Source organism: Elephantulus edwardii, unplaced genomic scaffold (assembly GCF_000299155.1).
Source record: "Elephantulus edwardii isolate Elephantulus edwardi_28Jun2011 unplaced genomic scaffold, EleEdw1.0 scaffold00139, whole genome shotgun sequence".
Classification (NCBI taxonomy): domain Eukaryota; kingdom Metazoa; phylum Chordata; class Mammalia; order Macroscelidea; family Macroscelididae; genus Elephantulus; species Elephantulus edwardii.
Window position 1 is genome coordinate 3,950,302 of NW_006399889.1, and position 16,338 is coordinate 3,966,639.

General features: G+C 36.0%; 1 protein-coding gene across 2 annotated transcripts in view; it reads right to left on the reverse strand.

Moving 5' to 3' along the window:
• ITGA8 (integrin, alpha 8) overlaps positions 1 to 16,338 on the reverse strand; it is a 312,225-nt gene that overhangs the window by 102,989 nt on the left and 192,898 nt on the right. For both annotated transcript variants that reach the window (XM_006894290.1, XM_006894291.1), the window contains 2 exons: positions 7,308 to 7,400; positions 1,753 to 1,832 (listed from right to left, as the gene is read on the reverse strand). In XM_006894290.1, the coding sequence (XP_006894352.1) occupies positions 1,753 to 1,832; positions 7,308 to 7,400 (173 nt within the window). The remainder of the gene's footprint in view (positions 1 to 1,752; positions 1,833 to 7,307; positions 7,401 to 16,338) is intronic.

Below are 16,338 nucleotides of genomic sequence, written 5' to 3' on the forward strand. Positions count from 1 at the left end.
ATGAAATGCATGTTTACTACGTAGATGCAAATAAGCGATTTAATAAGTTTATGGTAGAATGAAGGAAGATCATAGAATTCCACCAATATTCCATTACTAATTGGCATAAAATAAAACTTCTAAAATTCAGCAGGAAATAGTTATGTTAAATTCAAGAAAAACCTAATTAAGGTTATAAGAGCAAAGGGCATCTAAGGTAAGCTAGCAAAGCATCCTTCCTTCTAGCACAAAATTGGAGAGAGGGATTTTGTAACAGGTTATAGTTAGTTAGGCATCAATAGCCCTCCCTGGAAGAGTTTTAAAAATATACATTCTAGGGAATTTATATATTTTCTGAAAAAGCTCAAATATTATAAATGAATTTAGTATTAACAAATACTCCATTGTATAGCACTCCAAGTATTTCACACTGTAATACATTTCTTTTTTTAATTATTAAATTTTATTAATTTTAATGAACATTTACAAAGATTTTGGGTTTTCATTCATTCATTGTTGAACTATTTTCTCTACCCTCCTCCCCAGTTTGTTCTTTCCCCCCACCCGCTTGAAAGTCTGTTTTAACTGTTCAGTTGCCACAATGCTTGTCAAAGCCAGTTCTGATTAATCTCCTTTGTCAGTGTGTCCTTTGCCATTCCCTATCATTCCTCCCTGAGAGAGACTTCACACTGATTCATAAGGAAAAGGGAATGGCGTATTCTTTTAGCTACTTCCTGCTGAAAAGGGACATGACTGCTTACATATTAGCCACATTGCACACTAGTATTTGAAAACCCAATGAGAGGTACTGACTTCACAGTCATTTACCTGGAGGCTAAGACCAAGCTCCCTAATATATTGAGAATAAGTACATATTCATAAATGATAAAGAATTATGAAAAGTGCACCATTTCAATTGTTAAAAACCTTTTTAGAATGAGACCAACAAAATCTCAACACTTGATACTAGGCCTCATAGTGCATCCCCTTACTGAAATGAATGCTCCTTAAACAGGCTGATATGTTACATTCCATTCAACTGTCTTGGGTGTAAAGGCAACAAATCGATTCCATTGTTTTGTAAGGTGCTGAAGTCCAGAATTGGAAAACCCTGCTCAGCATGCCACACTTCTTCCCTTAGGCTCTTTTCAACTCATGAATTATTTCTTTTAGGCCATGAATAGAGTGTGAAAGGGCAAAGTCACCACCAAATCCCTGAAAAGAATCAGTGTTTTAAATCAGAGGCATGACTCTAGGCAGTTCAGCCTGCAGTTCCCACAGAAGGCTCTGTCCTCCAAAGTAGTACCACTTTATCTATGTTCTCAACTTGAAAATTTAGGGGGTTTTAGATTGCAAATGGAAAGTCTATGCTTTTCACCCCTGCCACCCCAGTATTGTTCTCAGGGATACCTAGTTAAGAGCATAGGGTGTCAAGAGGTGGGGGTGAGGTACCTTCAGGACATCAAGGGAGGCCTGTGTGTCAGAATGAAGTAAAGCAGAGGTGGATGGGGTTGGGAAGGGTATCAGTGGCAAATTTTTACTACTTTATAACTTTATTTAGGGAATGCAATCTGGTTTTGCTTTTCAAAACTGCTAAAATAGTGAAATAATGGAAATCACAATTGAAAAGCACACAATGAGTCGTCAAAGTTAAAGAGAGACCTATCATCATAAAAGCTTTAAAGGGTGAAAGAATTTGACAAGGGACATTCATTTTGCCATTAATCTCTGTCATATAGGCATTTAAATTTTCTTAAGGATGAGATGTCTGACCTTCTGATTTGGAGATCGAAGTTAATGCTCATGTTTGTTTTTTCAAGACGTGGAACTGCAAATCGGAGGCCCAGTGAATACTAAGGGGGGAAAAAATCATACAGGATATAAAATTATTACATGGACTAGACCTTTTGAACTGCACAAAATCTTTTTAAGGACATCCCGCCAATACTCCTTGAGCTCACTGTGACTGACTCTTCTCTACTTCTATCTGGTACCAGAGAAAGAAGAGGAAACAATGCAGCTAGATCCCATATCCAGATAATTTGGGTTGCCAAGCATTGAAAGCTCAGTGGTGTGGTGTGTACACAGTTGGCTGCTAACCCAAAGGCTGTACCTCTTCGGTGGTTTGAATGTACCGGTAGCTCTGCAGGAGAAATATTGGAACTCTTCTCTTGTGCAAGTTAAAGCCTCCTGAAAACCCCTTGGAGCTTCAGCTATGAGTCATTTCCAACTCAATGGCAATGTGTTCGTGGTTAGAACGTTCTTGGTTTCCTTTCTCCCTTTAGTCCCTGATTAGTACAAGTCATTAACAGCCTTGGTTACCAAGCAAAAGGTTGGCGGTTCAACCCACCTAGAGGTACCTGAAAAGAAAAACCTGGCAGTCTACTTTTGAAAAATCAGCCACTGAGAACTATGTGTACACAGTGTAATTCTGCTTTGATACATGTGAGATAGCCCTGAGTCAGATTCAAGGAAACAATTGGTATTTTGTGTACCTCTGTGCTTTGCTCTCCATATAGCCTGTATTTCTCTTCTAACATTTTATTATGTACAAAGATATGTATTAGAGTGGATAAAGTTGAAAATAAACATCCAAACTATGATGCTTCTGTTTGATGGACATTTACATGTTGTTGTTGTTGTTGTTGTTAAGTTCCATCAAGTAGTAGGTAACCCATAGTGACTCTATGAACGGAAGACCTGACCACTTATACATTTCATCCTTTCTCTAGGCTCATAGGGTTTCTGGAGGCAAGCTATTTCGGAAGTGGATGCCGCTCCTGTTTCCAAGCTTGTTTTAATTGGGGAGCTCCACTAAACACTGTCTACCATTATCACATTTGACATATCAGTGTCATGGTGTTTAGCTTCACAGAAACCACGAGTTACCTCTGTTCAGCAAATGGACATATCAGTGCTATACGACCTAGAAGAACGTTTGACCAAAACCAATTAAAAACAGTACAGTATTTTACAATTCTGGCATGCCCAAGTGCTGGTGGACCCTGGGCCAGAGACCCCCCACTTCATCTGTTCCCTCTGCTGACACCCACTTGGGACAAAAAGAAAGCCATAAGAGCCCTGAGCGTTCCATACGTGTCCCTCCTCAAGATGCAAGAGGCCATCCTAAGGTCCAGCTGGAACCAAGATTTACCCTCAGCCTTCAGCCTGCCATTTACATAGTCATTAAAATTACAGTTGAGAAGCCTTTACAATATTGAAAATACTTCTCATAAAAGAATGTTAAATAAAAAAGGACAAAATTATATTTTCAAGTATTGAAGCTTTAGTGTTAATAATCTATAAATGGAAAACTACAGCAAGAGAGGGTATACTATAAGACAACATCAGCAAAGTATTACAGTTATATTAAAGCTATGAGATAAGGGTTATTTCTTGTATTTTTCTTCATTTTCCAAAGTTTAAAATATGACTTTATTGTATTTATAATTCTAAAATATATAACATTGGATAAAACAGGTCAGTTTGTAATATCAAGGAGTGAAAAATAACAGCTCATACATACATAGACACATACATTCACATATATATGCATATACTGTATATATTAAATCATCTTATTCTTTCTCAGGCACTGTACCGTGTTCACATGCATTACCTCATGTAATCAACACAACCTATCTGTGAGGTAAATACTTTGCTGTTGACATTTTACAACCAGGAAATCTGAAGAATTAGAAAGATTCATTGGCTTGCTCTTGCTACAGAGCAGATAAACGGCAGAGATGGAATTTACAAGCCTACAGTCTGCCAGAACCTTTGCTCACTGCTTCACATTATGAGACAAACCAGTGACCTAAAATAGTTTATCTGATAAAAGCTGGTTAATAAGACCCCAAAATAATATGAGCAAAGAATTTTATTATTTTATTGTAAATCAGAATTATCAATTCATAAGCCCACTAATGAATGTGTTATGAGTCAGGAACTGTGTGACTGGTTTCCCAGATGGTAGATCATTGTAGGGCTATCATGTAACACAAACATTCTACCTCCAAGTAGGTATGTTTCATTTTATTGTAGGCCTGCTCTAGAGATAGCAGTTGATAAATGGCAAGCCTGAGAGTTAAAACTAGATATAAAACTAGATTTGTCTAGTTTCTAATTTTAAATATCCCTTTTCCTGGCCATAGGAATTCTTTTGTAATTCTTAATGTGGAATTTTGGTCTGGTTGCTAGGACTTTGCATATACTTGTCCGGTTTTTTTGAAAGCATTTTCACTTACCTGTCTTATTCACTTGAGATTCCTTTTTATACTTCAATGCCCAGGACAAGAGGTAACCCCTGCAATCATTCTCTGATCCCATAGGATGAGTCAGGCAGAAGTTTTCTCTTTATTCTCAATCGCTTTATTTACTATTCTCTCATTATTCAATCTATGATTCTGCAAAACTTAAGGTTTCTTAGAGAGTGAGGATTCTTTACTTCCATCTGTATACGATCAAACTCTACCCTAGAGTCAGGTATAGAGGAGGGGTGCAATAAGCATTGTTGAAAATAATGATCCTGTGGCCATTGCTTGCATACTCCCAGTGACTAGGATCCCATTATATTGTGATAAAGACCATTTTATGTTAGTTTTCATTACAGAACAATTTAGTATAGCACAAGGAAATGAAAATGGAGTGGCAATCCTGCTAAGTGAGTATATGTGTTCATGTTGTTATGTGCTATTGAGTCAAGTGTAACTCATAATGACCCCATGCACAATAGCTCTGAACCCTGATCTATCCTGAGCCAGAACTAAATTATCAATTTCCACTTAAAAAATCCTCAAAGTAAAGCTTTTTAATACCGTCTAGAATACTTTAAGCTAACTATTTGACTATCTGAAACTTAAAATAAATAAAGACTATATGCAGAATGGAATAACTATACCTGGTTACTTATGATTCATTTAAATATTTTTAATTGCTTTTACATTTGCAGTTCTGCTGTAGTCTATTAATAGCAAGCTTTTTAAAGTACAAAAGGAAGAAATAAATAAATCTAAGAGTTTTATTTACAAAGCAGAATGCAATAAAATTTGATGTGTTTTAAGGGCACTAAAAGGGGAGATAAGAAAGCTATTAGGTTTCTTCTACTATGGTCCTCAGAAATAAACAAACATAAACAATATACTCCCTTCACTTCGAAAAATTATGTTGCTGGTAAACCAGATTGAGATCCTTTCACATAAACACATTTGTAGTTAATGGCCACACTGCCATGTTTACTCTCCATCCTGAATAGCACTGGCTATCATTAGTATTTTAAGACGATCCTTGGTTATTGACGATCTTAGGGAGCTCTGGTGAGTGGTAATAGACTTAGTTTCATTGCAGTCCCAAAGGTACATGGTTTGAATCCACCAGCTGCTCCACAGAAGAAACATGAGCAATTTCCTCCTGTGTGATTAACTGTCTCGGAGAATCAGCTGGAGGGTCATTTATGGGTGGGATCCAATTCAATAATACACAACAACAACAAACACAACTTCTAGCTATATTGAATACTTTTAATATTGATACAGAGACAGTAGTCCTGCGCAAATTCAAACAGAATTACTTATATTCCATTTCTCTTTGGTCTGAAGTACAGACCATATCAAATTAAGTGATTGAGGTTGACTTGAAACTAGAAAAAATTTTTAGTTTCTAAATCCAAAGATTGTCATAAAAACTATTCCAAAATCTCTGTGTAGATATCCTATTCTAGCTTTCCTCTGTTACTAGTTTTTATTTAGTCATTTCCGCAAATGACTATGACATTTGCCAAATGACTATGATTTGAATGACCATGGTCATGACCATTGTTGCCCTGGTTTGAATATTGGTTCTGTCATTTATAGCTTCTGTGACTTTGGACAATTCATTTGACTTCTCTGAGTCCCCATGTCCTCATTTATAAAAGGAGGAACAAGTATGATATAAAGGTGGTGGTTATGAAAAAGAATTAATACATAAAAAAGCATCCATTGATGAGTTTATAATACAGTTGGTATCAAGATATAGTAGCTAGTAACAATTCTTATATTAAGTTACTTTTTATTTAAATACTTCCTTTCCCCCTCTAAATTTCTTAGATTACATATGGTTAATAGAGATGAATTTACTACATGTAGTATGAAAACCCAAATATATTATTTGAGCATGATATCCTAAAGGATAAACTAGAAACAGGTGTCACTCGAGAAAACTTTTTAAATGCTCAAATAACTGTGAGAAACATTGGGATAAAAGGTTTACTTATTGCAAGACTTTTCAGTACCTGTATAGTGTGGCTGTGAGCAGTCTCCCAGGAGGAAAATAGGATACTGAACAGTGACTAAAGAACTCCCTACTAATGAAAGGCCTATTTCAAGAGCCTAGCTCCTTAGAATGAGCAATGTTGTTCTAGTACAAACACATACAATTACAACTTTTCATGACGTTTTTCTCAATGTATTTCACCAATAATCATAAACATAAAATTTTAAGCACAGGAATATATATGTTTAATTTACTTAATATTTAATATTGCAGATTTAGTACTTCAGATTTCATAAATTTCCTTCAGATTTATAAATTCATAAAATAATTATTTCCTTTGCAATCCTGGTTATAAAAGGTAAGCATGTGTATATGTAAAATTACAATTGCATAAAATAAATTTATCATATATAAGTAATAATAATAGGAAACTTTCTAATCCTGGAACCAATGTAAAAAAAAAGAAAAACAATCCCTAAATATTTTACAAGTATATTTTAAATCATTATGCTTTTCTTGCTACAAACTATTTTCTGTGTTAGTCTTCAAATATGATGCATAAGTAGTATAGGCTTGATAAAGTGGATTAAAAATTGGATTATGGTAATTTTATTTCTCTTAAAATATTGTGAATTATATTCATAAGGGAGGCATATATGGAAATAAAAGATAATTTAATCATCTTTGTTACAGTCTGTTTTAATCATGTTATTTCTAAGGACTTTATTTACATTGCCTTTCTTTTTATTTCAAAGGAAAATCTGTAGCAAAATTCAAAGGAAGGATGCAAAGAAAAATTAGTAGTGAAAAATTAGTTTATGTATTTATATATAAACAAAAATGCATATATATATAGTCAAAAGAAGAAGCCTATAAAACAATTCAAACTTTTTTTGTTTTAACCTCAGCTGTTCACTCTTTATAGGCTTTAAATCACACTACCCCAGTAATTTCCTGCCTAATTTGTTTTAGTTGCTGTGTGTTAAGCTGCTGAGTGCGAATTGGGTACCTTTCCATTAGTTTCCTTTAAAATTCAATTAGATAGAAATCAGTAATTGCTTCTGGTTTTCTCTTACATTTGTTCCAGCCACCATTGGGTTCCCGAGGTCACACACTACCATTCTGGTCACATTTTCCATCTTGTACTCACAGCTCAGTGGTCGCAGTCCCTGAAAAAGGAAAGAACACCAGCGTGGAATTCAGAGGGCAAAATAAATCACATCCTGACACAAAAGTGAGGTGGAGGGCCTGGGAAGTTGCCCTTATTCCAAACACCTGTGTGAGTAATTAGGCACAGGAATTAATGTGTGGCCATCAGCTCAGAAGAGAAAACGCAGAGAAAAAAGATGGTAGTTTAACATAAAAAAGAAATTTGTGGTGTTGATAAATATACCTCTCTTGTTTCAATAAGGAAGAAAATGCTTAATACAGCACCTATATGAACATTTTTGAGATTATTTCTGCTAACATTAATTTTAAACCTGGGGCATGGAATGCACAAATAATTTAACCGTTGATAATTTTTTCTCCCCTGTATATTAATCTTAGGAGAATAAATAATATATATTATTATTGTTATGTGTCATCAAGTTAAAACTGACTCATAACTGATCCTCCAGCAGGTTTTTTAAGGCTGTAAATCATGAGAAAATTGCCCATTTTCCCCCTGTAGAGTTATTAGGCACACCTGCCTTTCAGTTAGCAGTAAAAATTGTCACTAGGCCATCAGAACTCCCTATTATGTATATGTTGTTGTTTTGTACAATAGAGTCAAAACTGACCCACAGCTGACCTTTTCGTGGGTTTTCTGAGTCGGTAAATGGCACAAGAGGAGATTGTCCATCGTTTTTCCCACAGAATAGCTGGTGGAAAACCACATACCTTTCCACTGGCAGCACAATTTTTTACCACTAAGGCACTAGAGCTCCCTAATATGTATATGTTGTGGTGTATAATTGAGCCAGAACTCACCCATAGCTGATCCTCCAGTGGGTTTTCAGAGGCACAAGAGTAAAATGCCCATCCTTCTCCCTCTCCCTTGGTGGTTTTGAACTGTGTTCCTTTGGCATTGCAGCACAGATTCATATGTACATGCTGTTGATTTTAGATGCCACTGAGTCCAGTATGACTCATAGCGACCCTATGAACAAAAGATCTGAATCTTGTTCTATCCTGCGCCATCCTCACCCTTCCTGACACACAAGAACCCATTGCAGCAGTCACCATGTCAATCCACCTAGTTGAAGGTCTTCCTTTCCTTCACTGACCCTCTACCCTTCCAAGCATCTTGTCCTGCTCCAAGGAATAGCCCCTCCTAGCAACGTGCCCGAAGTATGAGTGGCAAAGCCTCATCATTCCTCCCTTCAAAGAGCACTCCAGCTGCACCCTCTCCAAGGCATATCTGTTCATTCTCTTGGTCGTCCATGGGATATTCAGTGCTCTTCTCCAACACCACAGCTCAAAAGCATCAATTATTTTTCTGTCATCTTTATTCATTTTCCAGCTCTCAGATGCATAGCAAGTAATTGAAAAAACCATGGACTGAATCAGAAACATCTTAATCCTCAAACTGACATCATTACTCCTCAATAATATGGAGAGGTCCCTGACTGCAGATTTTCCCAGTACAACACACAGGTTTAGAATAACTGCTGAATGCTCTGCTGTGAGTCAACTCCAATTCAACAACAATGGCTTTGAGTTTTTGAGTTTTGAGCTCTAGAGGAAAATCTTTGTCTCTTCAACTGATACCCAGTTCCTTAGAGGCATGCACATGTCTTGGCATCTGCCCATCTCTCTCTGCTTATTTATTCAATCTCATTTTATATCATAAAAAAAAGACTGACTCAAGATATAGCCTACACTAATCCTACCTCATTAACACAAGAAAGCAACTTATTTTGAAATGGGATTATAACCACAAACACAGAGGTTGGGCTTTACAACACATACCTTTTTTGGGAATAGATATTCAGTCTATCAGGTAAAGCAAGCCTGTATTCATGTTTTCAAAGATTCATAACTAATTCTAATCTTAGAGAGATATTTTCTGTCATCATTAATTTAATCATTAAAAGAGGGAAGAAAAAAAAGCAAGCAACAGAGAAACTGGTAAAATTTTTAGGAAGCGCCCATAATCTCTTAGAATATAAATCAAAGATTTAGCTTCTGTAACAAATACTCTTTTAAATGATTCAAAGGTTAACATTTTTATGTAGGCTTTTCTCATCTTCCATAAGTAGCATTATGGTATCTATTCAAGATGTGATCACCCCCCTGGGTCCTTCCACTCTTTTTCGTTTTTAACCTTGACTTCCTTTCTCAGAGTTGGAGAAACAATGCTTGTTTTTCTAGATAGTTCTAGATTATTTTCCTGAGCTCTTCTATGGTATCCTTTTTCTAAACCATTTATAGCTTTTGGGATATCACTGATTCAATAAAAAATATTTACTGTGTATTGACAATTTACTAAGCAGTAATATGTAAGAGACTCCTCTTCCTTGTAGAATTTACAAATACAATATGTAATGACCATGATAAGTAATTACAAGCACACAACTAAAATATATTTCAATAAATGTTATGACAGAATTTCACAATTAGAGGCAAGGGTGATGAAACTTCCTCTCATATACTTTGGTCATGTTGTAATGGAAAAAGACATCATGCGAGGAAAGGTGGAGGGTCAGAGACAGTGAGGAACACCCTCAGTAAGATGGACTCACACAGTGACTGTAACAATAGGTTGGAATATATGAGCGGCTGTGAGAAAGGTGCCAGACAAGGCAAGATTCAGATCTGCTGTTCACAGTGTGACAATGAGTCAAAGTCAACCTGAGGGCATCTAATTGAACATATGAAGACAGGATGGGGCAGGTTTCCTCCTGTTATGCATAGAATTGTTATGAGTAGAGATGATTTATTGGCACCAAACAATAATAAATAAGAGGGCAAACATACAGATTTAAGCAGTCAGAGAAGGTACCTGGAAGAGGTGGCTTTTAAACTGATGGGGAAAGTGCAATTCAGTGGTTGATAATACAAGCCTGAGCCCAATATCCCAATTTTTAAATTGCTGCTTATTTCTTATTTGTAAAATGTGGTTAAAACTAGCAGTTACTCTGGAAGTCTGTTATAAGCATTAAAGAAATTAAATACGTGCAAGAGCTTAGAGCAATGCCAAGCCTGTAACTCCACAATATTAGCAGCCACAACTATTGTTTTGCCTGAAGGATGAGTAGAAGTAGACAAGGTGAGAGAGGAGAGTGAGGAAGTAGAGATTGCATGTAAGAGAGAAAAGTGATTATAAAATGCTAACTATTTTGTCCCGAGTGTACCACACTTACAAGCTTATGTCAAGGAGAGAAAAGGAATCTGATTCTTCCTTGTTCTTACTTAATTGCTCTTAATGACTAAAACTGGTGATCATGAAGTCTGATCTTGGTTTGATTATAGGGGCTAAAGAGTGCCATTTTCTTTTTGCTTTAAGTGACTTGTAAAGATCTTTTTAGTCCTTGATATCCAAATTAATAAATCAATCAAATAGCAACGAGGGACTTGGTGGAGAGATGCTATTTGAGTAAAAATTGACAAGAGGGTATTGGCTTTGGTGTGAGTATTCTTCCATGGAATTGCTAGGTGTGTCTGAACCACCAACTTTTGGTTAGCAGCCAATCTCAAACCACTTGTACCATCCAGGTTCCCTCTGTTACATCATACAAGTTCAAAGAGAGCACCTGGGCCTGCATTACTAGAAAAATAAGGAAATATGAAGGCTGACTCAATTAAGGTCTCCAGAGAAACATAGGATCAGCATCTATAATTTCTAAAAGATGAATTGTTTTCAACAAAAGAAGTCTACAATTTACAATCAGATAATCCCTAATGCCTTTCCCTTGAGGGAAAAACAAAACAAAACTTGAAATGAGTACAAATAAAAAAGTACACAAACCTCAAACTGCTTAAAAATAAAGAAGTAATTAGAATGTTGCTTCATTAGGTAAAACACAAAAAATGGAGTTAAATCTGTGCTCCAGGGAAATGGATAGAAAAAAATTGTTAGACTTGTGTGTGATTATGAATAATGTCTGCTGAATGCTTACAGCCAAAGATAGAACTGATAAGAGCTCTCCCATGTTTTCTATGTGATGAAATAAACAGTAAACCCAATGTTTTGCTGAAAGAAGACCAAGTTAGAATAGATGCTTTGTTTCATGAAATCGGTGGTAAGGCTTGGGGTCAGGAGGCATGGTGGGTAGCAGTGGAGTGACACAAAGGAAATTTAAACACAAACATGAACCCTGAAACATTTTTAAAATTTGTACCTTTAAGTTTCACCTTTGTGATTATTTTTGTGTAATTCACATCCTAACTTTGGAATTGAGTAAATATATCTCCAAATATAATGCTACCCTGCACTGTGCTCTTTCAAATAAAATTCACAGAAATCTATACTTCATAATTATCACCAAATAGTCAAAGCACAATCAAAATAGTTATTGATGGTATTACGCAAAAGTTTTTCTTCAATAAAAATTCTTAACCTTTTTATAAGCCCGTCAAAGACATTATTCACATGTTTTCTTAAAAAAAAAAAATGGAAAAAAATTTGCTTAGGATCCAAACCAAAAGACTGGAAGAGTCAATAGGAGATTTAACATTTCTTAGTTTTTAAAAGTGTCTTTAAAATATCGACATTTGGAATAGAATTAAGGAGAGAGGACTGTAATAAGGTGTGAGACTTAATCCCAAAACCAGTAGATTCAGCTGCTGGAGAAGGTGGAGTCTGGTGGGAAAAAAAATGCCTCTGTTTTGGGATCTGGGCCACCACGGAGCCATCCCATGGATCAAAGAACAATAGAATTTAAGAGATGAGGCTGCAACCAGGGGAAGAGACTCACTTCCATAGGTGGTACACAGACGGAATGTCTTATAACTCCCTGAAAAAACTGCTGAAGTTGGGGAAACTGATCATGCCATTCCTCAGACAAAAGAGGATGACAGACTTTAGGAAGGAGGTTGCTAAAGTGAGATTCCTTCAGGACTGCACTGCAGCCGAGGATCTGAAAGCCTTTAGGAAAGGCAAATTTTCCTCCTCTATAGGCCTGGAAAGGACTTCAATAGAATGAGTTGCCTACTCATACAGACTGTACATTTTAAGCCAGCAACGAATAGATAGCATCAGAAAGAAAATGAATGATCAACAGCCTACATAGACACAATAGAAATGGCCTAACACATTCCAAGAAAAACCTAACATGATGTCAAGAAAGCAGCAGGCAGCTTCAAACACTGTGTGAAGACTCAATGAATATCCTAGAGTCAAGGAGGCAGAAGAAATATATTGACATGGAGTCATGCGAACACATACTGAAGGTAATGGAAGAAAGAATGAAAGCCAGAAATAAAGAGACTACACCAGAGATAAAGAATCAGAAGAAATATATTGATGTGGAGTTATATGAATGGACAAGGAAGAAGGTACAAATGATGAATGAAACAGTGAATGCCATAAATAAAGCAAATAGTACAGAGAAGGAGCCAGAAGAAATATATCAACAAGGGGGAATTGAAAAACTACAGAAGAAACTGCAAAAGATAGAAGAAAGAATCTAAACTATAGAAAAAGAGGTACAAGAACTTTAAGAAAAATCATCACAAGACAGAGTGTGTATAGCTAACACAGGACTCAAAATAACAGAAATACAAGAAAATGCAATCCAGAAAATCACGATGGAAATGAAAGAATTTTCCACCCTACTGGAGGGACAAAAAAAGCAGAACAGAAAAGATGGAACAGAAAGTACGCTAGAAGACAAGAATCTCAATGTCAGCATACTAGACGACAAATCTGAGATGAGACAGAAGGAAAATGAAGGAAAAAAATATCAGAATCTTGTGGGATAACATCAAAAGAAATGGCATACATATGATGGATATTCCAGAAAATGAAAGGGACAGGGAAAGCATTGAGAAAATTGCAGGAGAGTTATTTGAAGGCAACTTCCCAGGCACTATGAAGAATGGGGAAATCCACATTCAAGAGGCTAACTGAACACCAAACAGACCAGGTCCTAAAAGAAAAATATCAAAGCATAACATAATAAAATTCTCCAAAATAAAAGATAAGGATAGACTACTAAAAGCAGCATGAGAAAAAACAAAGTCATTTACTAAAGGAGAAAAATTAGATTAAGTTCTGATTTCTCAGCAGAAATCATGCAAGCAAGAAGACAATGGGACAGCATAGAAAAGCTGGAAAGAAAGAAAATTGTCAGCCGAGGATCCTGTATGGAGCAAAGCTGTCTATCAAATATGAAGGAGAAACTAGGTCATTTTCAAAAAAAGAGGGGACTTAGGAAATTTGTGAAAATAAGATCAATTCTGTAAGAAATTCTAAGGGAAGTCCTTCACAAAGAGACACCAAAGGAAAGTGGATGGACCATAGTAATCAGAAACAACATAAAAAGAAATACAGCAAAACGGCAGTGATAGAATCAGGCCTACTAATAATCATACCTAATGTAAACTGATTAAATGCACCAATCAAGAGAAAAGAAGAAACAGAACAGATAAAAAAACCAAAACCCATCAATATGTTGCCTACAAGAGACACATCTAAGAAACAAGGAGTAAAAAAAAAGAAAAAGAAAAAAAGACTAAATTCAAAGACAGGGGTGGGGATGGGAGAATATACCAAACAAATGGTATCCACAGAAAAACAGAAGTGGCAATTATAATCTCTGATAAAATAGACTTCAGGATGAAAAACCACCATAAAAGATAAGGAAGGGTACTATATAATGACTAAAGGCACAACTAAACAAGAAGATATAACCTTGGTCAACTTCTACACCAAATGATTTGTTGTTGTTGTTGTTGTTGTTGTTAAGTGCCATCGAGTCACAGGGGACTCATAGCGACCCTATGAACAAAAGTCCTGGGCACTTGTATAACTTGTGTCCTTTCTCCAGGTTCATAGGGTTTCCAGAGGCAAGCTATTATGCAAGTGGATGCCACTCCTGCTTCTAAGCTTGTTTTGATCAGGGAGCTTCACCAAACACTGTCCACCATGGGTAACCATTCTTGCCTTTGATTCCTCAGTGTCACAGTGTTCAGCTTCACAGCAACCACGAGTTACCTCTGTACAGCAAGTGGACATTCCAGGGTTACAAGACTTAGAAGAATGTTTAAGCAAAAAAAAAAAAATTAGTAAATGATAGATCTGTAAAATATATAATACAATAGTTAACAGAACTGAAGAAAGAAATAGCACCACAATTGTGGGAGAAGACTTTCTTTCACACACCATTCTCACTAAAGGATATGTCAACTCTAAAGAAACTTTACAGAGATAGAGAAGATCTAAACTAAACAATCAGCCAACTCAACCTTGTGGATGTATTCAGGGTAATGCACCCAACTAAAATTCAATTTACTTTCTTCTCAAGTGCACATGGTACATTCTCCAGAACTGAGCATATATTGGGACATCAGACAAGCCTCAACAAATCAAAATATATTGAAGTAATTCAAAGTACATTTTCAGACCACAATGCTATAAAACTAGATATTAACCACAAGAGGATAAAGCTTATAAAAACCCCCAAGTGGAAACAAAATAACACAATATCAATAAAAAAAGTTCCTCAAAACAAGTGATAATGAAAATACACAAAAACCTCTGGGATGCAGCTAAGGCAGAACTCAGGGGACAGGTCTTAGCAATAGGCAAACACACGAAAAAAGGAAGAAGGAAGCAAAACAAATGATCTAACTCAATGCTCTCATCAGATAGAAAAGAACAACAATCTAACCCCACAGCCTCTAGAAGAAAGGAAATTATAAGGACAAGAGCTGAAGTCATAGAGATAGAAAACATAAAAGCAATTGAAACCTCCTTGAAGTGGGGGGGGGGAGTAGATGGGAGTAATTATTCATGGGGTAGGACAATTTGATGGGTGAGGGTGAGAGAAATGAGAAGGATCTGGTGTGACAAACAATGTACTTGAATTTTGTAAATTAGTATAAAAAAATTAGAACTGGTTATCTCAACTCATGGACCATGAGTAAAGAATCAAGAATAAAATACCTACATTAAGCATATTATCTAGTTAAATGTCTTAGTGATATTATAATATCTGTATCTGGAGTGACTCCAAACAGCAGTTACATATGAAATTTTGTCATAAATAAAATGTGTCACAGTAAACAAACAAACCCAAAACAACAACAACAACAACCAATTGAAACCATCAACAAGACTAGAAACTGGTTCTTTGAAGTGGTCATTAAAATTGACAAATTTTTTTTTAAAAAGAAAGAGAATACACAAATAACTTGAATAAGAAATGATAGATGTGACATCACTACAGAACTGGATGAAATGAAATTGATAAAATAAAAATATTAGGAAAAGCTATACTTTGATAAATTTGAAACCCTAGAGGAAATGGACAAATTCCTTGAAACTCACACCATACTCAAATTTACAGGGACAGGTGTAGAACACTTGAACAGATCTATCACAAAAGAAGAAATTGAGCAGGTAATAAAAAAGTCTCCTCACAAAACAAGTCCTGGCCCAGATGACTTCATGGCTGAATTCTACCCCACATTCATAAAAGAATTACCACCAATTCTACTTGAATTATTAAAAAAAACAAAAATAACACACACACAAACCCAAAAAATAATAACCCAGAAGAGGAAGGAACACTCTCAGGATCATTATATGAAACAAACATAACTCTAATATCAAAACCAGCTAAAGATATTACCAAAATATAGAACTACAAATCAATATCACTCATGAATATAGATGCAAAAATTCTTGGCAAACTGCTGGTCAATAGAATCCAACAATTGTTGTTTGGTGAAGTTGAGTCAAGTATGACTCATAGTAACCCTATGAACAAAGATCTGAACCCTGTTCTATCCTGTGCCATCCTTACATTTCCTAACACACAAAATCCCACTGTGGCAGTCATCATGTCAATCCACTTGGTCAAAGATCTTCCTCTCCTTTGCTGTCCTTCTCCAAGCAATAACCTCCCCTAGCAACATGCCCAAAGTATGTGAGCTAAAGCCTCATCATTCTTGCCTCCA